Genomic DNA, 24,784 nt, shown 5'->3' on the forward strand with positions numbered 1-24,784 from the left:
TTTACCATATTTATACCCCACCCTTCTCAAACCTGTAGGGGACTCAAGGCGGCTTACATATATAGGCAGCAATTCAATGCCATAAAAACACACATAATAAAAACATAGACATTAAAATAGTCATGAAAACACATAAAACTTTAAAACCACTTATTTAAAACCATGCAATCCAATATCATAGTCTGCAGCCATTCCAGTTTGTCATTCACTATTCCATATTTTCTTGTTACACTGATAAATTACTCACTGAATGCTTGGTCACACATCCACATCTTTAGCCTTTTCCCAAAGCTCAGGAAGGAGCAGGCTGATCTAATTCCACTCGGGAGGGAGTTCCATAGCTGAGGGGCCACCACTGAGATGGTCCTGTCTCTTGTCCCCGCCAACCGCACCAGCGAAGGAAGTGGGACTGAGAGCAGGACCTCCCGAGATCTTAACCTTCTATCTGGCTCATAGAGGGAGATACATTCGGACAGGTAAACTAGACCGGGACTATTTAAGGTTTTCTAGGCTAAAGCCAGCACTTTGAATTGTGCTTGGTAGCAGACTGGCAAAGTTAGACATTGTTTGACTAGTATGAAAGCAACCAAACTAAGAGCCAGCATCTAGTAGTAGTTTGCTCATTGAACTTTGGTAACCAGAGGCCTTCAAAGTCCCCAAAACACAAAAGAGAAAATATTTATTTACTTTATGCCAAAAGCATTACATAAATTAGTATAAAATCAAGAAAGATAGAAGGAGCACTAGCTGCTGAATATCTTTTGACCACAAATGGGCAACAGCAACAGCATTGTCTGTAGCCTCAACAATTCTTCCTTTGTATATGAGGCAGGGCATAGCGGACAAGCATACAGATTCGTAGTTGTCTGTTCTGCTCTGCAGTCACACAAGGTGGGGGATTCTTTTAGATAGTGCCATTTTGCCAGGTTGCCTTTGGATTTGCCCACTCCGCTTCCGAATCTGTTCAGGGACTTCCAAGTGGTCCATTCTTGGTTTGCCCTGGAGGAAGACCCTCATGGGGGACCATCCAATTGGGATTTCCTGATTTAGCTGCCCGGAGGGATACTCTTGCTGTTGCTGGGGGGACGTTAAGAGGAATGGTGGTTCTCATGAAGCTTTTCCTTAATTTGAGTCTACTGGGAGGTGGCTGATAGCCATGCAGTGAGTGGCTTTCACAGTGTTAAACCTTATTTCTCTCACAGTTAGCAGCTACTTCCCATCACACTTAAGGGGGGCAATGCCAGCTAGCTTGTAGAGTTTATCAACAGGTGAAGGTTTAAGACATCCTGTGATTATTCTGCATGTTTCGTTCAATGTTATGTTCACCTGCTTTGCCTAGGCAGACTTGTGCCAAACAGGGCAGGCATACTCAGCAGTTGTGAAAAGTTAAAACAGCTCCAAATTGGTCAAAATAAATGGCTGCATATCACTTTGGATATGCTGAAATGTACCTTTGCAATCTGCTGGGAAAATAGCCAGTATCCTGATTTAACATAGCACGGTTAAGATTAATTATATGAATATACATACTTCATTAAAGTGTCTGCACAAAACTGTCCTTTCATTTGGAGAATTGAGTCTTTGGGTTGGGGCAATAGCCATCCGGAAAGAAGAACCAAGTTTAATTATTGTGATCGAATTAGAGAGGTCTGCTTTTCTGTGTAATAGAGCACACTTTGTAGCTGTACTTGCTAGGATACAGACCTTTAATTATGATATATAGCTCCCCTGTAATAATGGCCACTATAACCATACAGCTGAATGAGTAACACAATTCGATGTTATGAAATCTGTGCCAACCTCTGTAATAGTCTTAACGGATGAGTAATGACAATGTTTCTTTTGACACTATTTTTTTTTATTGGAAAGATGTATGAAAACCAGCACCAGCTGCCTCAGTGTGTGTAATAAATTTAAAGATCCAGCTCCATTCATCACTTGGAATCTATTTTAAATATGCTTTCCTCAACGAAACACATTCTTCAGAAATGCTGGCCTTTTCAGAAATACATCTACTGTGCTGCAGAAACCTTTGTAGTTTTGCAGCAATTTTTCTGGTGTACATTAGAACAGCACAGTAATATTCTAATGTTGATAATGACTTGTTTGCCATTCATCACACTTGATTTATCCAATGAAAAATGTGTAGCATCTTATGTAACCTGGTATACTGTGACCAACTTTACTTAAAATAAATCCAAATCATGAAATTGACAATGTAATCTGTGGCAAATCCTTAAACCCAAGGTTTTGAATTTATACTGTTTTTCAGTAGACAAAACCTAGACTTCAGTTCTATTTGTAGTTACACATATCTCTTACCAAAATTTAGTTTTTCCACTGACTTACAGTAGCTTTTTGGTAAGTTTCTAAATCTTTTCTCTTAAATTTCCTTTTTGAACAAGCATAATTGAAAGGATAGTTTTAGGGAGATAATATTTGCAAAGAGCCTAGACTTCTAAAATTGCTTTATTCCTCTTTTGAGTTAAGCTCTGTCATTATATGATTAGTTAGGATCGAGGCTTATCACTACTAAATAATAAACCCCAGCTGAGATTTTAAACTGGAAAAAGTTGTTTCTCAAATTTTGCATGTCTTGGCAAGACTCTGAATATGAGAAATCTTTACGCAAAGTGCCACAAGTGACATATAAATACATCGTAAACCTGTGGTATAATTGAAGGAGAATACAGTGATAGAAATCTGTGTTGTTTGAGTTGTTTATAAATGAATTATACTTGGGTAAAACTTTTGAATTATACACCTAAGTAAAAAAAATACTTAATAAGAAAAAGCTTTATTGTAAAGACAAAAACTAGCCAGCAGATGATATGGAATTTAAACCACAATAAAATGAGAGGGTCTGCCTGGCAAGCATTGGTAATCATAATTAATAACCAAAGTTCCAGATTAAAGACTCACTAGGAAGTAAAGACAAAGGGCAGAGGCATTTTAATGCATTCTCGGCCAAGAACGGAAGCATGTGAGCTTCTTCCCAAAAGTACAAGCATACAAACATGGAGTTGTGCAACCAGTTTTATGTTGTTGATGTTTATTCGTTCAGTCACTTCCGACTCTTCATGACCTCTTGGACCAGCTCATGGCAGAACTCCCTGTTGGCCATCACCATCCCCAGCTCCTTCAGAGTCAAGCCAGTCACTTCAAGGATACCATCCATCCATCTTGCCCTTGGTTGGCCCCTCTTCCTTTATCCTTCCATTTTCCCAAGCATCATTGTCTTCTCTAAGCTTTCCTGTCTTCTCATGATGTGGCCAAAGTACTTCACCTTTGCCTCTAATATCCTTCCCTCCAATGAGCAGTCGGGCTTTATTTCCTGAAGTGTGGACTGGTTTGATCTTCTCGCGGTCCAAGGCACTCTCAGAATTTTTCTCCAGCATTACAGTTCCAAAGCGTCTATCAGTTTTATAACATTGGTAAAGTCTGAATTTTCCCTCCCCTGTCTCTGATTGGCTGAGCTCCAATGATGTGGCTGGAGATCCCTCCCAGCCAGGAAGAGCTAGCATTCCAGGTCAGCAGGGGTCCAGGATGGGGATGGTGGGATTATGAAACCCTGGCTCCTGAGAACAATGGAATCTTATTTCTGTAGTCATGGTTTAGGTTATCGGTGGTTCTTAACCTGTCCCCAGGTGTATTGGCTTACAACTCCCAGAAATCCAGCCAGTTTACCATCTTTTAGGATTTCTGGGAATTGAAGGCCAAAACATCTGGGGACCCACAGGTTGAGAATTACTGGGTTTGATAAACAAAGATGCCTATTGAGGTGGCTGTCATTGGGCTGTTGAGAAATACTGTCTACAGAATAATAGACTTTTGTTATATTCTTTTCCTGAGGCTGAGAGGCATTCCTGAGTGATGGCCCTTGGCTTGAGTCAGGCAGTTCAGATATTTATTTATATTTTATTTAATTTATATTTTTTCTTATATTTAGTGCATTTAAGAATAAGGTAGACTAAAAGTACCGTTTATACATTTCAGACTTGGGAAATAGATACATTATATAAAAGAATAAAGGTTTTACAGAAAGTAATAGATATAATATAATATGGTAGCTGCTAATCTTGGTTGTGTCTTTGGATTTCTTAGCATGGGGATGCTAAGATTATGTAAATGGCTTTTCCAGGCCAGCCAAATAAAGAATGTCAAAATGGCCAACGTCTTGTTTGTCTCTAAGTCACACCTGGGGCTGGTTCCCAAGATAGCACAATAGCTGGATGGTTTGCCTCTTGACCTATGTCAGGCAGAGATCAATGTCTCAGAAGAAAAATAGAATATATTTTATAGACTGTATGAATAAAGTTGAATAAAATGTAGTTCATGGTTAAGATGATAGAAGCAAGGGTGAGGACTCAGGAGACTTAATGCAAAAGATAGGACACTGCATTATCTCATTCTGGTTTGATGTTCTTTAGGAAACTATAAATTTTTTGGTGGGGGGGGGCTGTGTCCTGTGTTTGATAACACAGAGAAGGAGATTCTCCTTTTACTGTGTTACATTTTCTGATTGTAAATAACTATTAGGCCTTTGTTTAAAGCTATACACAAAAGTTCATCCATCCTTTTTTCATGCTGAGTGGATATGAAGTCACAACAGATTCTTTGCCATGTTTGTTTCCAGCACTTCCAGATATGGATCTTGCAAAACAAAAAGGAGAAAACCCCTGAGACAGATGATTACAAGAATACTTGCTATCTGTTTGTAATGACACATAACTATAATACATAATCCTTTTTAATCCTTGCAGAAAAATCTGTGTAAAGTTAGCTTAGACTGTTGTCTTATCTACTCCTATTCTGATTGGCAACCTCTTTCTAGGGTCTTGGATCTTTCCTTTTTCAACCTTGTTTTATTATGGAATTGCCAATATCTATATATGGTTATGAAAGCTGGACAAGCTGTCAGGAAGAAAGGAAGCTTCTTTTGAATTTTGGTGCTGGATGAGAGTTCTATGGATACTATACACAGCTTAAAAGGCATATACATGAGTCCAAAAGCAAGTCAAGTCTGAACATTCACATGACAAAGCATCAGGATATAGCTAAAGCCAATAATATTTGGAAAAATGAATGGCAGTAGGTCAGGAGGATCCCCTGGTGGTGTAATGGGTTAAACCCTTGTGCTTAAGACTGGCAGGACTGAAGACTGGCAGGTCGGAGATTCAAATCCGGGGAGAGTGTGGATGAGTTCCCTCTATCAACTCCAGCTCTCCATGCAGGGACATGAGAGAAGCCTCCCATAAGGATGGTAAAACATCAAAACATCTGGGCATCCCCTGGGCAACGTCCTTGCAGATGGCCAATTCTTTCACACCACAAGTGACGCAGTTTCTGAAGTAGCTTCTGACATGAAAAAAGGGAGGAATAGTACAGCTAGTTCATTTCAATCAAAGAAATCATGGCCCTGAGTTAGGAAGATCTGAGCAGAGCGGTTGATGATGTAGACAGGCGGGGTCTTGGAAGTCTCTCCTTGATATCAATGACAGCTCCTTCCTTTCTTGGAAACATTTAAACTGAGGCTGGATGGCCATCTCTAAGGGATACTTTGATATTTCTTTTCCTGCATAGCAGGGGGTTGGACTAGATGTGGTTTCTTCCAACTCTATTATTCTATGACAGACTTTGCGTGGAAGGATATAGGAGGATGTTGAACTTCCTCTTGTTGTACCTTGTGCAATAATTGATGTAAATTTGATGTTATTCGTTTATGTAAGCAGGGTTTGCCTGAAAACACACAAATCATGTGGGAGTTTGGTGTAGGAAGAAGTGCACAGATCAAGATGAGATGGAGAGGAATTAAGTTAACACTCTTCTCTCTGTCGTCAAAACTATGTAGGTTTTAATATTTGCATTCTCTGGCTGATTAAATCTAAAAATTCTCTGTAGGCTTTCCCTTTGATACCAGCAGTACTTTTATCTTTCTGTTTCTTCTTTGCTTCAGAAGAAATGCCAGAAATGCTGTCATAATGATGACGTGGTCCTTCCTTGGCGAACCTGACAGCAAGGGAGGAATGGGTCCAGACCATGCATTTGCTGAATTTGTCCCCCACTCAGGGGAAGGTGGCACCCATGGCGGGCAAACAAGCAACTGAAGAAGGCAGGACTTGAGGAATAGGAAGAGGTGGAAGAGATGCTGAGTTGAATTGAACAGGAAGGTGTGAGTGGAGAAATGAGGTTCCTTATGCAGAGAAGAAAGGAGGGATGTCTTTAAGCTGTCAAGGTTCAGGAGATGGATCTTCCGTCGCTCTGGGTCTCTGTTACTTCTCAGACTGAGTGCAACACATTTGAACACTGCAACCAACACTAGCGTGTTGTGACACCTAGTTTTGAAAACTCTGGTGTATGTACTCAAGCATATGCCAACATGTATAAGTCAAGGGCACAATTTGAGGCAAAATGCTGGGTATGACCCCTGGATAACTCAAATGTCATTCTGCAGAGAGTGGAAAGCACCAGCACTGTTCCAGGACCAGCCACCTCTGGCTGGCATTGCCACCATTTTCCTGAGTAGGCATTCAGAAAGGTCCATCACTAGTGGCATCACTAGGAAGGGTGCAAACTGCGTTGGATGGCACCATCAGAGGGCATGTCGCAAACATTACTGTCACGGCTGTGTACCACAATCCCCACACATTCCTTTCTCTTCTGGGCCGCTCACAGGTGTAAGAAGGAGTAAGCAAGTACCCATGAGTAAGCAAGTGGAAACCCATCCTTTGCTCTTTCCATCCCACCAGTTGCTGCTGTCCTCTCTTTGCCTGGTGAGGCCCTGCATTCAAGATCCTGTTCCAGCTCCTGTGGTTCTGGGGACAATGTACTGTACTCCTCCCCAGAAGCTCCTAGGGAGCAGGATGGATCTGGTGAACCTGAGGTCTCTACAGCTTTACCGGCAGCCTGTGAGCTGCTGCAGAGGAAGAAAACAGTAGCTCAAATGTGGGCCTTGCCATTTTACACCAGACTGTTTTATTTCAGTACTGTTTCCTCTCTTTTTAACCTGTGAACTTTTCTGATTAGGGTCGCTTTGATTATTTTGGCCAGTACAAATAGCTCAGTTCTGCATTGGTTTGCTCATCATTTCCCACTGCGATAAGTGTGCTAGCCACCCTATGAATATTCACATATTTAAAATTCCCTATTATCTTTTATATCATTGTGCCATAATACTTTAATTTTCCATTTCAGATTCCTTATTAGTAGTGATCTATTAGAAAATGATTTTTCCAATCCTAGTGAAGTCATTCTTTTTCTTCCCTTCCCTTTTCTTTTTTAGCCAAGAGGAATTGCCTGTCCATGATGCAGCATCAGAGAAGGTAAGTTGTAAAATTGTCATGTAAACTATCAAAGAATGTTCTTGTGGGTTTTTTCGGGCTATATGGCCATGTTCTAGAGGCATTTCTCCTGACGTTTCGCCTGCATCTATGGCAAGCATCCTCAGAGGTGAGGTCTATGGCAAGCATCCTCAGAGGACCTCACCTCTGAGGATGCTTGCCATAGATGCAGGCAAAACGTCAGGAGAAATGCCTCTAGAACATGGCCATATAGCCCGAAAAAAACCACAAGAACTGAGTGATTCCAACCATGAAAGCCTTCGACAATATATCAAAGAATGTCTTTTGAACTCAGTGTTGTGTGCCTGAAGCTAAGTGGTGTAGATGTGTTAAGTTCCTTTAAGTTAGACAACTAAACACTTGGAAGTTCCTTCATACTCAGAACATGGTTCTTTCTCCTATACTGTTAGAAATGGCTCTCTAAGATGAAAGGCATCCCACTCAAGGTTATTTAATTAGATGTTGGATATTGGATGTTGAATTTAGAAAACATAAAGTAATCTAATACCTTGTTGAAACATTGGTCCGCCTAGTTATTTCTACTCCTATGAGTTTTCTAAAATACGCTTTCTATATTTGTTTATGAACTTTTTGAGCAATAGGAACTCTAATGATGTACTATCTGTGGCTGTTTTAGAAGAATTATTTCGTTGGATTTGTGATGGTAGCACCGGTGACTCTCAGTATGCATGGCCGTTTGGATACCAAAAAAGCATATAATGTTTCGTCCCAACAGCATATTCCATGTTGTACATGTCACAAATTGCATGATGCATTGCGTTCTGCTGAGCTTCAGTTGAGGCTGTTGTCGTGCAAGTTTTGTGCACATCAGTTGTGCCCAGTAAACCAATATCTTCAGTTCTAGTTTCTCTGCTGCAAATGTTCTTGTCACTTAGGTGCTGTATGGCCTTTTATTCTTTCTTGCGTTATACTTATGTGATATTGCCTGTCCAAAGAACAGTGTCTGTAGGCTCTACACAGAGCTGTTAACACTCTTAGGATCAACTTGAAAGGTCACTTACCAAATACGCTGAGCCCTGCTAGTCTGGCAAAGTGGAAGAGTAAAGCAGGTTCCTTCCAAGGTTGTTGGCTGAGCTTCCTTAACTAATCTTCTTTAAATTACACTAGAGATGCTGGCAAGTTCAAGATGAGGTCAATTTTAAATGACCTCAGAATGGTTTTGTTCTTCTGTAGGGATTAAAAGGCTCCTTACACTTTTCCTGCACAGAATGAAAGATTAGGATAGTGGTTCTCAACCTTCTAATGCCGCGACCCCTTAATACCGTTCTTCATGTTGTGATGAGCCCCCAAGTATGAAATTATTTTCGTTGCTACTTCATAACTGTAACTTTGCTACTGTTATGAATCATAATGTAAATACCTGATACGCATGGCGTATTTGCATTCACTGGACCAAATTTGGCACAAAGATCCAATACGCCCAAATTTGAATACTGGTGGGGTTGGGGGTGTGTGTGTTGATTTTGTCATTTGGGAGTTATAGTTGCTGGGATTTATAGTTCACCTACAATCAAAGAGCATTCTAAACTCCACCACCGATGGAATTGAACCAAATTTGGCACCAGAACTCCCATGACCAACAGAAAATACTGGAAGGGTTTGGTGGGCATTGACCTTGAGTTTTGGAGTTGTAGTTTACCTGCATCCAGAGAGCACTATGGACTCAAACAATGATGGATCTGGACCAAACTTGGCATAAATACTCAATATGCCCAAATGTGAACACTGGCGGAGTTTGGGGAAAAGAGACATGACATTTGGGTGTTGTAGTTGCTGGGATTTATCGTTCACCTACAATCAAAGAGGATTCTGAATCCCACCAATGAGAGAATTGGGCCAAACTACCCACACAGAACCCTCACAAACAACAGAAAATACTGTGTTTTCTGATAGTCTTTGGTGTCCTGACCCTCAGTTTGAGAAACACTGGATTAAAAGATAGTTTTGTTGTCATTGTTTGAGTAATAAATGTTGCTAGTTTTAAAAAAAGAAACACTATAGAATTTTACAACTGAATTTTGGGAAGTGCTGGAAATCCTAAATTCCATCCAGATATCCTTATGAAAATATTGTTCCGCTTTCACTTCAACTTCCTCTCAGGTGTTTCTTTTCATTTTTGATTTTCTTCTTTATATTTTCCTTAGAATCAGTTTTTAAACTCAGTAGGATCCATTTCAAATATGAGAAAGATATTAGATGTTTTTAACTCTTTTGAGAGAATACATACTCACCTGAGTTTTCAGTGCAGGTATTCCTTTATTTTCAAACTTCTTGGGACTCCCTCTGTTGTTCAGGATTTATGATTTCATCATTCAGTTATGGAATAAACTAGAACAGATACGGTATAAAACAGCTCTGTTTTTAAGCAAAACAATACGTTTGAGAACCACATATGTGGGACTGATCGGGGTAAATTTTAGGGTTGATAAGAAAATACGATGTATATACTCAGTTTTATCATACCTTATAATATTTATTTGCTGCATTGTTATAAGTGTCTTATTTTAATTTATTACATAGAGTCTTACCAAGCCTTGTTGTTTGGTTTGGTATTGTGATATGGCCTAATGGCTAATCAATAAAAAATATTGTTCTTACTAGTACAGATATGGATTACTATGTTTTACTGCAGTTCTCTTGTAGAACTCAAGTGTATGTTATCTACTGACTAAAGTCTCTTCTTAACATAATCAAAAGTAACTAGCAAATTGTAGAGTTGTGAAGAAAGCCCTTATTACACAGCTTTGCAGAAGTTTTGCAGACTTGGGTGGACCTTGCTAGAACCTAACATGATGAATGAATTCAAAGATTCCGTAGGTGTTTATTACCAGGGGAAAAGATTATAGTCTGCTTGGTGTGTCTATATTAAGGCATTGTGGTGTGTTCTCAAATTATTGTAATGAAGTCTCTACAGTAAAGACCTGTTGTCACTTAGCATCTCTTTCCTTGCAGTGCAGGCCTATGATTAGTCTCTACAGCAGTATTTGAGCTGAAATTGCACATTTCCCAAGGGTGTGGCAGAAAAACAAGAGTCAATAATTCTCATTTTTATTTTTACAAGATTGACCAGCACAATCTAGTAAAAATATGACAGCTGCTATAAGTTTTGTGTACTTCCAAGCTTACTTACGTTAGAACATATTGCTGAGATCGGCAGGTGTTAAGGAGACCTATCTGGTCTCTATATTCTGGGAAGGTCTGTAGGGTTATAATGTTCTCACCTATAGAGCAAGAGTGGGAGGCTAAGATGATGCATTGGTTTCCAGGAGACCTTGGAAGGCCACAGCCCCCAACAACAACAACAACAACAACAACAACACAATTTTGTTTCCAAATGCCCTATGGCAGGATGAGGGCATTTTAGGCCACCAGTAGCCATTTTCTAACAAGAGGAAGTTACTAGAAGCCACTTTCTGTTTTTTAAAAAGGCACCTCCTGGCTTAAAATGGCTGGCGGGGGGATTCCAGAAGTTGGCAAAAATGTCCTGTGCTCCCCTAGAGAGGTTTTTGGGGGAAGTTGTTGGGGGGGGGGGGGGAATCAACCACTGCTTGCCACAAAACCTTCCCTGAAGTCTTCTTGTGGCATGCCCACCACCACTGTAGAAAATGTTTCTTTCTGCTGCTCCCTGATATGGAGATTCACTTCAGAACTGAAGGTGCAAAGTCTATCTTTTTTGAAGTTCCTATCGGGTCAAGCCAAAATGTCATTTTACCAGCCCCAAGCCCACCCTGACAAGGTTGAACCCTGCTTTTTTTCTCCTTCATTGATGATAGGGTGGGAAGGAAGGATCCACTACATAAAGTCATTCCAGATTTCGTTATTATGGATGTACTGTTGTTGTGTTCGAGCAGTAAATGCTTGCCTTTTATGTTTGGAATTTACCCTGAGTCCCTCCAGGGAGAAAGGGCGGAATATAAATAATAATAATAATAATAATAATAATAATTATTATTATTATTATTATTATTATTATTATTCTGTGTTCCTTGTCTTGCTTCATCTTTCCAAGTAGAGAGATTCAGCTTCAGTTTGCATTTAGGTTCACCAAAATCCCACCTGGTCTCTCAATGGAAGGATTTAGCAGCGTTTGGAAACTGCTTTGCTGCTTGAATATACTCTTCCTACCATAATAATAATAATAATAATAATAATAATAATAATAATAATAATAATTTATACCCTCCTCCATCTCCCCCAGGGGGAGTCGGTGCGCCTTACATGAGGCCATGCCCACCAGTACAGTAAACACAATATAACAAAAAAGCACAACAAAACGGAAAATAAAATACATAAAATGCAAAATCAATATAATAAATGACACAATAAGCAATATAAAATCAAACATTAAAACACAGACGATTACGCTGGCCAGGGCCAAATTCAAAGATAAAATTTTAAAACACTGGGAGATATGACAATATAAATTATAAATTATCGGGGAGTATTCTCCAAAATCCTTATTTCTCTCTGGGGTTTTTGATGCAGAGTCTGACATTTTTACTAGATAAGGTAAACTCCAGATGCAAAACAAAAGCATTGTACTGTTATTTGAAGTAGTATCACTTCAACTTCTTTTCAGGTTTGATGCATGAACAAGGTTTATTTGCTAATTCACATGCTAAACTGCTTTTTCCTCCCATACACCATTTAAATTGGCCAAACTTGAAGAGTGGGAAAAAAAATCTAAAGAAAGGGAACAGAAAAGAAATCATTCCTTTAAAATTTGCATTTGAATTAAAATTCTTACCAGCATTTTTGGTGATATTAAATGGCTGGTTGTGTATATTCATAAATGTTTGTAAATGCCTAAAAATGCTTTGTGGTGCAAGGAGGATAAAGAGAATAATGGGCTCTAATTTTATTTCAGCAAAAGCAGCTTGAAATTGAAAGAACTTCAAAATGGCTGAAGATGTTGAAGAGCTGGGAGAAATATAAGAACACTGAAAAGGTAAAGTTAAATGTTTCTGCAAGGCATTTGCAACTGCTGAATGCAGCAATAATGAATTGCATACTGGAGTATCAGGCTTTCACTTTTATACATCATAGCATTTATTAAATAGCAAAAAATACAAAGAATTTAGTTTTTGGAAAACTTCCAATAATAATAATAATAATAATAATAATAATAATAAAATTTCCTTGACAAAATTGAAGGAAAAGTTGATAAGGAGAAGACCTGATTATGGCTCATGAATGGAACTCTGAAGAAGGAGACAGAAGGCCTGATTCTTGCAGCCCAGGAGCAAGCCATCAGAACCAATTCCATTAAGGCCAGGATTGAAAAATCAGCGGATGACCCAAAATGCAAGGAAGCTGATGAAACCATGGATCATATCCTCAGCTGTTGCATGAAAATCGCCTAGACGGACTACAAACAAAGGCACAACTCTGTGGCCCAAATGATTCACTGGAACTTATGTCACAAGTACCACCTGCCAGCAGTAAAGAATAGGTGGGATCATAAACCTGCAAAGGTAGTGGAAAATGAACATGCAAAAATACTGTGGGACTTTCAAATCCAGACTGACAAAGTTTTGGAACACAATATACCAGACAGCACGATTGTGAAAAAGAAAAAATGTTTGGATTATTGATGTCACCATACCGGGTGACAGTCTCATTGAGGAAAAACAACAGGAAAACCTCAGCCGTTATCAGGACCTCAAAATCAAACTGCAAAGGCTCTGGCTTAAACCAGTACAGGTGGTCCCAGTAGTCATTGGCACACAGGGTGCTGTGCCAAAAGATCTCAGTCAGCATTTGGAAACAATAAACATTGACAAAATCATCATCTGTCAACTGCAAAAGGCCACCTTACTTGGTTCTGCACCATCATTTGAAAATACATCACACAATCCTAGACGCTTGGGAAGTGTTATTGTGATTTTGAGATACGAAATCCAGCCTATATATCTCATTTGCTGTGACATACTGTGTTTTTGTGTCAGAATAATAATAATAGTAATAATAATTTATTTATTGCCCACCTCTCCTCATAGCTTGTGATTCTATTGGCAACTTAGCTCCAGAAAAATAATTCTTCAGGAAATATTGATTGATAATTGTACAGTAAGCATAGAATTTGTGTCAATCCAAGAGACAGAATTGCAGCAGCAAACTGATGACCCTCCACTTATGTAAATAAATAGCTTGTTGTCCTTTGCAACCAGATTTTGACAACAGTTTTTGGAATGCTTTGCAATGGGGGTGCTGCAAAAATAGCCTTGTGGGGTGCCGCCTGCCTTGCGTAACCCTGGGGCAAGGAAACCATTGGCTTACCCCCATAACATTTTTGAAAGGACAAGAACAATTCAGAATTCAAATCGCTTTGCAAATTCCAATATCTGAATAAATAAATGGTGGAGACAGACGCTCAACTCTTATCTCCAACCTTTAACTTGCTTCCTCCTGTGTTTTTGTTCCTCCAATAAGGTATCACCACTTCTGCTTCTCCATATGCCGCTTGGTGCCTCTTTTGACCTGCATCTTAATTATATTGTTCCCTGCATTGAAGTCAAGGCACATCAAACTGTCAATCACCACCAGCAGTAAAGCTTTGTTTGCCCTGTTGTGGTCATGGGATTCAGGATGCCTTGAATAAAAATGTCATTTGCTGTATTCTCATTCAAATGCCTTCAGCGGTATGTTTCTGACTTGCTGTTTCCTAACTATCTTGATGATGGAGCAGCTGTCTGAACGGAAAGGAGGAAGAAAAGAAGGGAAGAGGTAGATGGAGCTTTTGCAAAATTTATGGAGAGTGTTGATGTCAAACTGTCACCTTATGATTGCAGTTTAGGAATCAATAAAAGCTAATTTTAAATTCAGAAGGGAAATGCCAGAAAGCTAACTTTAAAGTACAGTGAACCCGCCATATCCATGGATTCATGATCCACTTCTTCAACCCACTATGGAGCACTCCCCAATCCACCTGAAATGCATCTCTATATATTTTGCCTGTTGTATTTTTTATATTACATGCAATGAAAATGTATAATTGAGGTTCAAACTGTTTCTTAAAACTCCCACATAGTGATTTTCTCCAACTGCACCATGAGTAGCAAAACTCTCAAGGCATGTGCCATACTAATTATTCTTGTATATTACATGTAATTGGTCCCAAAAAGCCAAGTATGTTTTTTGTACTGTACAACATTATGAATTTGGGAAAACTACATTCCTTTGTCTACTGTGGCAGGAATTCTTAACCAAGTTTCACTGGAACCTTAAGGTTCTGAGTGAGGTTCCTAGCAATTCCGTAAGACATGATTGGGAAAAAAAGGGAAAACCTACCTTTTTGTAGGTTATAAATATATTAATTTTTTCTGGGGTCCTGAAACATGAAAATTATTTCACAGGTTTGTCCAAAGTGAAGAGGATAATAAAGATTCTACTAAGGACTCAAAACTGTCACTTAGTATTTAGCCAGGGGCTGGGCTGTAGCACAGGTGGTTAATTACCAGCTGCAATAGATCACTGCTGACTGGAAGGTGACAGGTTCGAAGCCCAAATCAGATTGAGCACCTGACTGTTAAGCCTAACTTACTGTCCACCTAAGCAGTTCGAAAAGAGCTGAGCTAGAGAAATTAGGAACCATTTGAAGTGGGGGGAGATACTTTATGACATCATAAAAATGCCAGGGGTCAAAGAGCAAGGAGGAAATACGATCAAAATGACTCGGTGTCATAGTGGATGAAGTGACAGCTCCATCCTGTGGCCAGAATCGAGCATAACCTCCAGACACCGAAGTGGAAATGCCAAAAATACCTCTGTCTGTCTTTCTGTCTGTTTGTCTAGAAAATGGCATGAATGTTTGCAGTGTAACAACAACAATAGCAACAGCAACAACAGCACTTTATTTATATTCCGCCCTTCTTACCTGGAAGGGGACTCAGGCTGGATCACAGTACAAATACACAGCAAATATTGAATGCTGCTTTGTATAGACAGTACACAGACAGACAGAACAGAATGGAGGTATGTTGTTTGATGCTATGGAAGGTAGGGCTCAGGTCTAGCCACAGAGGGTGCTGTCGCTCCATCTTCTATGGCGAAGAGCTGTCAGGACTTCCTCCTTCCTTTTGGTCACCCAGCATTTTCTCATCTTCTTTCTTTATGGCGTTGTCAAACACCTCCCCCTCTTTTAGCGGTACCTAATTTCTCTAATTACAGCTAAAGCTCTTTTCGAACTGCTTAGTTAAACAGTGAGCAGGGTTGACAGTCGGCTGCTCACACTGACCTGGGGCTTCCAGCTTGCAACCTTTAGGTTGATTGATCTTATAGTTGCTGGTGATATACCAGCTGAGTCTCCTTCAGGGTGAGAAAGGTAGAATATAAATACTGCAAATAAATAAATAAATAAACAAACCCTTTTGTGGAATTATGGGCGATAAAGTGTACAGGCCATAAAGCATGACTAAGATTTTAAAATGAGTTATATTTATATTTCTTATTTTCCACCTTTTAAAAAAAAATCTACATAATTATTGTTGTTCATCTTTATGGATTTTACTTCCTACTAGTTTAATTTAATTGGTTCCTTCCCTTGCGCCTTCTTAAACTGTATTTTTCAAGATACAGCATCCACTCGCCCCCATGCACTGTGGATTTATCACGCTCACAGCTGGCATATTCTCCAAAGTCCCAAGATCCTCTCGCCTGGAGTGCACAGCAGCTGCCGCTGCAGCTGTTTTCACGGTGTATTACCATTTCCTCCATCTCTCTTGATCAATTATTCCATCAGACAAAGACTATTTATCTGCTCTTAAATTGTCTTCATTCCATATGTACACAGTAGGAAATGCTGTTTCCTTACCTCATTCACCCTCACAACAACCACCTGTAGAGTGGTCCCATTTTGCAAAGATGGTATGCAACAGGACAGGTTGTCTGATCTTCAGTGTTCAAGTCCCAAAGCTAGCTTGAGCTAAAGCAAGAGAACTAGGCACATTAGAAAGTGTTTCTAGTGAGAACTATTTGATACTGGAATGTGCTATAAGGACAGTTCAAGAGTGGAATGGACTTGCCAGAGGTTGGACTGGCATCTTTTAGGAATATATTAGGTTTGAGCCCTTGCAGTCCCCTACAACTCTAAATTCATCCCCACTTCCATTTTGATAAGAATCAGATAAATGTAGTTGTCCTCCAAAGATGAGCCGATACGCAGAGTACTCAACAGCAGAATTGTACAATTATGGCTTCTGTATATCAAGGTGGAAAGATCCTTATGGTAGCACTTTCATAGCAGAACTCTGAACTATGATCATATTCCTGCCTCAGGCATGTGCGCATATTGCTGTAACCATGCAGTTCTGTGTCATCCCCTATGTAAGCAGTCTTTGGATGGTATTAATTTATTTATTCTTTTGATGGAGCACAAAGGACTATCCCAGGCATGCGCAAACTTCGGCCCTTCCGATGTTTTGGACTTCAACTCCCACAATTCCTAGCAACCGGTACACTTAGGAATTGTGGGACTTGAAGTCCAAAATACCTGGAGGGCTGAAGTTTGCCCCTGCCTGGACTATCCTGTAAGGTGTGGGGTAAACCTGTGGAGATCTATCTTGACTTGTCCCAAAGAGGAAGGTAATGGAAGTGTGCATCCACTTGTCCCTTCTCGTCAGAGCTCCATCATCTCAACTTCTGTAGCTGTAACCCTTTCTGAGGCCTGATAACTACAGAGGGTGGGTGAGGTTTAAGACCTTGTGCATAGGGCTACACAATAGCACCTTCTGCTCCATCCATTATCCATATATATGCATTCATGTCATTAAGAAGATCCCAGCACCCAATTCCCAGAGCTGTTATAGAGAGGGAAATTGGAAGTGCACAAACATCAATTTTTCAAGCATTGGTGGAAAAAAATTTTTTTTCCATCTAAGCTCCTGGACTGGCCCTGTGCCTGGACAAGTTAAGTAGAATAATAGAATCATAGAGTTGGAAGAGACCTCATGGGCCATCCAGTCCAACCCCCTGCCAAGAGGCATGAAAATTGCATTCAAAGCACTCCCGACAGATGACCATCCAGCCTCTTCTTAAAAGCCTCCAAAGAAGTAGCCTCCACCACACTCCGGGACAGAGAGTTCCACTGCTGAACGGCTCTCACAGTTAGGAAGTTCTTCCTAATGTTCAGATGGAATCTCCTTTCTTGTAGTTTGAAGCCATTGTTCCACGTCCTAGTCTCCAGGGAAGCAGAAAACAATCTTGCTCCCTCCTCCCTATGACTTTCTTTCACATATTTATACATGGCTATCATGTCTCCTCTCAGCCTTCAGGCTAAATATGCCCAGCTCTTTAAGCCGCTCCTCATAGGACTGGATCTCCAGACCCTTGATCTTTTTAGTTGCCCTCCTCTGAGCACATTCCAGCTTTCAATATCTCTCTTCAGTTGTGGTGCCCAGAATTGGACACAATATTCCAGGTGTGGTCTAACCAAGGCAGAATAGAGCATGGGGAGCATGACTTCCCTAGATCTAGACACTATGCTCCTATTGATGCAGGCCAAAATCCCATTGGCTTTTTTTGCCACCGCATCACATTGTTGGCTCATGTTTAACTTGTTGCCCACAAGGACTCCAAGATCTTTTACTATTTCTGTTGCACATAAGGTAGAGAAATGTCCCAGCACTCTAAATCGATGAGAGTTGGGGTGCAGCTGCACTGTGGAATTATTGTAGTTTAACACCACTTTAATTGCCATGACTCAATGCTATGGGAACCTGGGAGATTTAGTTTTACATAGTCTTTAGCCTTCTCTGTCAAATAGTGCTGGTGCTTCACCAAACCATAACTCATGATGCCACAGCATTGAGCTGTGGCAATTCAAATGGTGTGAAACTGCATTATTTCTGCAGTGTAGACGCACCCTAAGTGATAATCACATAATAGTAAAAATTAATCTTCTGCATTGAACACTTATTTTCGACACTTTAGGTATCAAAATCGTCCTTGTGTTCATGGATGCAAAATATCGCATGGCTTTGAAGGATTTAATTTCCATTGCAAGGTTAAAAGGAAACAGTCACACCATGTAATGGAATTGAACCGCAGAGCAAGCTTGCAAAATCTGCTACTCATCTTTTCCATGCAGCATTTGAAATGGCAGCAAAGTTTCACCACTGTGAAATTCTTAATGAATTAATTTCATTAGTAAATAATAATCCAGAGCCAGGAGATTAAGTGTCTGATCGTTTATTGATTGGTTCAGCCGCCGCTTTTGAAAAATAACAATTTGTTTTGTGATAAGATCTCATCTAAAATGTGCTCCCGTTGTTCTGCATTAGTATGCATTCCAGGATCAAATTAGATGTTACACAGAAGGCCTTTTTTCCCTTGGTGCTTTTTAAGAAGTAGCTACACATTGCTGCTAGCTAGAAGCAGAGAGAGTGCGACAGTTTAATCCTTTTGCTTCTATTCAAAGTCCAGGATCCAAAGGTATGTTTCTGATGACAGAAACATCTATCTTTATGGAATCACAAGGGGGTAATCCTTTTCCTTGCGTCCATCATGAAACCTAAAATGCTTCTCCAGAGGGCTATAAAACCATCAGAATTAAGGTTCTGTGTTGTATAGGGGAATGTGGCAAAGAGAGCTCAGTTCCTGTCAAATATTCTTCCCTTCAGGTATTTTCCACCTATGTAGGAAAAGGGATGAGTATTTTCCCTCATGAATAGAAAAGCAATCTTAAGGAGGTCTATTACCTGGCTGAGAAACAGTTTTTTCTTTGCACACTTCTGTTCACTTAGTGGTTCTCAACCTTTGGTCCTTCAGATCTATTGGACTTCACCTCTCAGTTGCTATGTATCCATTGGTCAATAATTGATTTGATGTCCCAAATGTCTGGAAAACCAAAGGTTGAAAACAGCTGTGTTAACCAACACCACAAATATGTGTAGACTGGACTGTACCCCATAAATTCCAAGTGAAATAAGCACATTTTAGACAATAGTCCAAAGATAGTGATGAAGACAATGACAACAACATCAATTTATTCGTGACCCACTACTCCTTAAGCCTTGAGGGGAGGTAGATAAATATATGGATAGATAAAAACAGACCATTCAAATACATATATTGAAAGACAGACATAAGGTTAAAGCCCAAAGGGAAGGATTGCTAGAGTAGACGATAATGTAGTTTCAGCTATTGAAAGGAATTGTGTGCTGAGCAGTGGAGTTGGTTCATGGTAAAGCCTATCTATAGAGTTTCCACCTTATGAAGCAAGGATGCCTCTGCACTGTCAACCTCTAGTGGGATTCTATTGACCATTTAACTGTGTTTTACTGCATTTTGTGAGACCCCATCTACCCATAAGGCAGTGGTTCTCAACCTTCCTAATGTCACAACTCCTTAATACAGTTCCTCATTTTGTGGTGAGCCTGAGCCCTGCTACGTGCACAATGGAGGACCTTCTTATAGTAACACCAGAGGCACTCCGACAAGTGGCCAGCTACTGGTCAAAGGACATTTAATTAACTACCAAGCTTGCAAACTTTGTGGTTTGTGTGTTTGTTTAAAATGCAATACAACTGTTGGTTTGCTCCTGACACGATAAATAAATAGTACATGCATGGGAGACCACCAGGAAAGATCATGGAAAGATTTTGGGAACAAACTGTTCCCATATAAACATCCTGCTCCTATTTTATTTCATCATAGTTTGTTAACTGTTTTTATCCTGAATATGTGGCCCGCCCATTGTTATCACTACCGTGTTTGTGTTTGTTGGAATGTTTATTTTATTATTTTTTCCGCTTTTAGTGTCACTTTGATAATGATGTGTTGTCTGTTGTATATGTTTTGACTTTATTGCTGTATTATGATGTCCGGGCTTAGCCCCATGTAAGCCGCTCCGAGTCCCCAATGGGGAGATGGTGGCGGGGTAGAAATAAAGTATTATTATTATTATTATTATTATTATTATTATTGCACCCAATTGTCCAGTCCTGTCCCTTACTTTAAACCTGTTATGCTTTAAAACATAGCTTCGTTTTTTTACAGGTTCTCACATTGTTCCTCCCTAATTTTTTTGAATTTTTAGTGCATAGCATACTTGGTGAGTAATCTTTCAAATGGGCCAAAAATGTCCTCAAAATCAGTAGGACATATATTGACTCTCTCAAATTTAATAATGTTGTTGCTTCATTTCTACGGTGTGGCTTTCTCAGTATACAGAGAAAACAAAGTAGTGAAAAAGCTGTAGCTTTTCTGCTTGATGTTTTCTTATGTTAACTTTTCTTTCTCAATTGCTTTTATATAGTTCCATAGGAGAATTTATAAAGGGATTCCATTACAGCTGAGAGGTGAAATCTGGTCTTTGTTGCTCGATGTCCCCAAGATGAAAGAAGAAATGAAAGACTACTATAATGTGAGTTCCCAAGTCTGGATGTTAATTGTGCTCCAGTATCTGAAAATGTTAAAGCATCACTGACTTTCCCACAGCATAGAAAAATTACTTTTTGGGATGGAAACTATAGCCCAAAGACATAATCCTTATGAGGTCTGGAATTGGGGGACTCTACCTTTACTGGCATGTTGGACGGCATATTCTTACTATCTTAGGTCCTTAGGTATGATTTCTTCCACATGAAAGGGAAAAGATTTATGCACTCCGGCATAGACTTCTGTTGTACCAAAGGCAGTCAGGTGTTATTGAAAGCATTATTTGCGGAAGAGGGCAGCAAATAAAATTCCATGGTTCTGACACCAGTTTATATCCTGGTTTGGATTGCATGAGTCACTTCTCAGGTTACTCATTAAAAGTAAATAAATGACTTTCAAGGCAACAAATAGTCCACACACAGAACAATGATCAGCAGTGTCTTGCTTGATAAACACTCTCTTGAACACTTGTTATTTTGTCTTAAGCTTTCAAAACAGTGCTGAATTTAAATCTTATCAGTAGACATTGATACTTGGGGTGTTGGCTAGGAAACTCAACCAGTGAGAGATTATAGGTGTTCCCAAAAGACTGTAGAATACAATATCTTTCTCCAGAGTTGGTTTCTTATTTAAATTGTCTAGTCTCCACTCCTTTTTTTGTCCTGCAAAGGAGAAGAGCAGGACTAAGCACAATATTAACATATCCTTCCCAGCATTAGCTTCAAAATGTGAGAGCAGAACAAGGTGAAGGATTAAATTTCTCTTCTTCTAATGCAATGGTTCTTAATCTGTGGGCCATGGACCACCAGAGGGTCGTGAGGTTGAAAATCTTGTCCACAAGCCTCCTTCCACTTTATTTTATTTATTTTATTTCTGCTCCTTTCACACTGCCTTCCACTCCTTCCCTGTTACTGACCATGGCATATGTTGTGTATAAGAAACTAGAGCTGATATGGTCTATCCAATGCAATTTTCTGAATCAGCACCCCAAGCCAAATCTAAAGTTGGCCAAAAACTGATTTGTAACCATTTAGGTATTAATGTTGGAGATTGGTCCCTGGTCAAAATGGTCCCTGGCAAAGTGGCCCCTGGTCAAAAAAAGGTTGGGAACCACTGTTCTAGAGCTACAACTCATGCCATAATAAGAATCTCCAGTGGCTGCTTTAAAATTAACATATACAGCTGCCCTCCAGTACTTCATAGCTTAGGAGACTGCATTGTACAGATTCAATCTGTTTAGCTCAGTCTTGTCTATTTCAAGGGAAATGCAGTGAATATGTGGTTCCTGGGGCTATTTTTGTGGTGTTCGACCTTCCAGATCCCCCAAACCACTCCCTTTCTTGACCCAATTTGATGATTTGAGTGATTTGTCTATCCAAGAAGCCTCTGAGAGTTGTAGTTCTAAACAGATTGCAGCTCTACCATATTGTTTAGCATTTAAAATACAAAAAGAAACAGACCATAAGTGGTCTTCCAGCCAGTACTATGTATTTGTTCTGCTTTTTGGCAACCAGTTCATGTGGCCACTGAAGGGTCTCAGGGATATAAAAGTGTCTTCAGGGTTTACCAGTTTGCCATTTCCTGGTATATGCTGACAGTGATTCACCTGGCTTTTAAAAAGAATTTGCTCTCCATCTCTTCCTAGAGATGCTAAAGAGTGAATCTGAGATCCTTTTCTAGTTCAAATATATGCTCTGTCACTGAATCGGGGCTTCTTTCCATAAGTTGACAGATGTGCCTTGAGCCAGTGTCTTGGATTCAGCATGAACCATTAGAACTCCCATGTATTGATGCAAACATTGGCTTTCTTTTTTGGCATCACTTAAGCCTTTCTGACAAGCTTCTGTTAGCTTTCACTTACATTCTTGACTGCTCTGTCTATTTACACACATAGGATTTCAGTGGTAGAATGGGCTGTATCTACTTTAGACTGCAGGTGGCTGTATTTGAATATTTTTCCTTCTGTTTAAACACCCCCCTCCTCCCCAGTAACACCAAAACATTCCCTGTAAATAGCAATCCAACATGGCATATAGAAAGAAGGTTTCTTCCAGCTGTAGATTCTACTTATAGGGAATGTTTCTTAAAAAGTGGCATTCTCCATCAACAGGCGAAAATGCCAAAATCCATTAACGTAATGGACTGTAAATAAACCATCAATAATCTGCCAAGCAGGAGTTTCTTTCTTTCTTTCTTTCTTTCTTTCTTTCTTTTAATCCTTATGAGCTCTCTTCACCAAAACTGTGAGCTAGCCCAGAAAAATCAAGTATACACAATTCTGGAGACAAGTGGATTTGTCTTCAAAGGTTATGGATGCCATCTAGTGATGTGTGCTGGAAAACAGTAGAAGAAAGGAAGGCCAAAAAGAGAGAGAGAGAGAGAGTGGAAAAGAAAAGAAAAGAAAGCCAACCTGCACTACCAGGGCATATAAAAGCCAATTCCCTTTATTCTGAAATGAGGTTTTGGTTATTTTTTATCTTGAAATTGTTCAGAGAGGTGATCTGATGCTCCCAGCAATAGCATTTATAGAATTCTTGATGTGCCGCGTAATAACATTTGAAATCTAATATGAAGCATTACAAAGGCTGAAATGTTCTTTTGGAGAATATGTGTGTGTGTGTGTGTGTGAGATATATATGGAATGCTGGAAGGGAATTGAGTTGTATGCAGAAGCCTTTTGAATTGCGTAGGTTAAAGAACTTGTGCTTTTGCCGCCATCAACTAAATTTAGTTTGGGTATCATGGCAGTAAGGCTGGGCCAGGGACAAGACCCAGATTCATAGAGTTGGAAGAGACCTCATGGGCCATCCAGTCCAACCCTCTGCCAAGAAGCAGGAAAATCTCATGCAAAGCACACCTGACAGATGCCCATCCAGCCTCTGTTTAAAAGCCTCCAAAGAAGGAGCCTTCACCACACTCTGGGCAGAGAGTTCCACTGCTGAAAAGCTCTCACAGACAGGAAGTTCTTTCTAATGTTCAGGTGTAGTTTGAAGCCATTTTTCTGCATCTTAGTCTCCAGGGCAGCAGAAAACAAGCTTGCTCTCTCCTCTCTCTGACTGTCCCTCACATATTTATACATGGCTATCATGTCTCTTCTCAGCCTTCTCTTCTGCAGGCTAAACATGCCCGGTTCTTTAATCTGTTCCTCATAAGGCGTGTTCTCCAGACCCTTGATCATTTTAACTGCCCTTTTCTGGAAGGTGAGCTTGAGTGGCTCACTTGAAAGTCCAAGCACCTGTGTCATTCTGTAATAAACAACCTGGAGAAACCATTTGGACTGCAGCTTGTTGAAGAACCCACTTTCTGTCTTGTAGCCATACTTTCATGGGGATGATGCTTTCTCCCAGTAAGCTAATGCCACTGTTGGGAACAGCTGTCTTTTATTCTTGCTTTCCAAATGTTCTGATTCCAGTACCTCTGTCCATTCTTGACAGAGGTACTGGAGGTGTAGTCACCAATAGCTGGAGATGTTCACTAGAAGGGCAATGCCTCATGTTAAGTCTTCTGCAACATTGCAAGGTTATGTAGGATGCACTTATTTACGCATTCTCTCGCCTACCTAGACCTTAAAAACCCAAGCAAGAGGGAGCTCTCCAGACATCAGACAGATTGATCTTGATGTGAATCGGACGTATCGGGATCATATCATGTTCAGAGACAGATATGGAGTTAAGTAAGTAAGATAAAAACTATCCTGTTTGTTTGGTTTCTAGTATTGCATAACTTCAGATTTTCTGGATACCTAAAGATATAAAGTGTGGCAGAGTTCTGCATTCTTAAAACCCCTGGATTCTAAAAACAATATTCATTTTTATCAGTATATGCAGTTTTTGTGTCCCTAGATTCCACATGGAAACTACTTTGATTCTGCAATTCCAAATAAAACCATAGAAGTTTCAATGATTAATAATAACGCCACGGATTAACCTCATTGGCTACGATATTGCCACTGGAAGTTTAAATTTTGCATTCCCTTATAGAAGAAATATAAGTGGAGAATAATCTGGCAAGAGATGTAAAGCCGGGCTGTAGCATAGCAGGTTAAT

The 24,784-nt window shown here is 39.8% G+C and overlaps 1 protein-coding gene across 8 annotated transcripts in view; it reads left to right on the plus strand.

Annotated features, from left to right (window-relative positions):
* The window catches only part of USP6NL (USP6 N-terminal like), a 166,903-nt gene that overhangs the window by 107,527 nt on the left and 34,592 nt on the right, over positions 1-24,784 (plus strand). For all 8 annotated transcript variants that reach the window (XM_060776515.2, XM_060776521.2, XM_060776517.2 and 5 more), the window contains 4 exons: positions 7,283-7,322; positions 12,229-12,309; positions 20,617-20,724; positions 24,302-24,411. In XM_060776515.2, coding sequence (XP_060632498.2) covers positions 7,283-7,322; positions 12,229-12,309; positions 20,617-20,724; positions 24,302-24,411 — 339 coding nt within the window. The remainder of the gene's footprint in view (positions 1-7,282; positions 7,323-12,228; positions 12,310-20,616; positions 20,725-24,301; positions 24,412-24,784) is intronic.

Source organism: Anolis sagrei, chromosome 5 (genome assembly GCF_037176765.1).
Source record: "Anolis sagrei isolate rAnoSag1 chromosome 5, rAnoSag1.mat, whole genome shotgun sequence".
Classification (NCBI taxonomy): Eukaryota; Metazoa; Chordata; class Lepidosauria; order Squamata; family Dactyloidae; genus Anolis; species Anolis sagrei.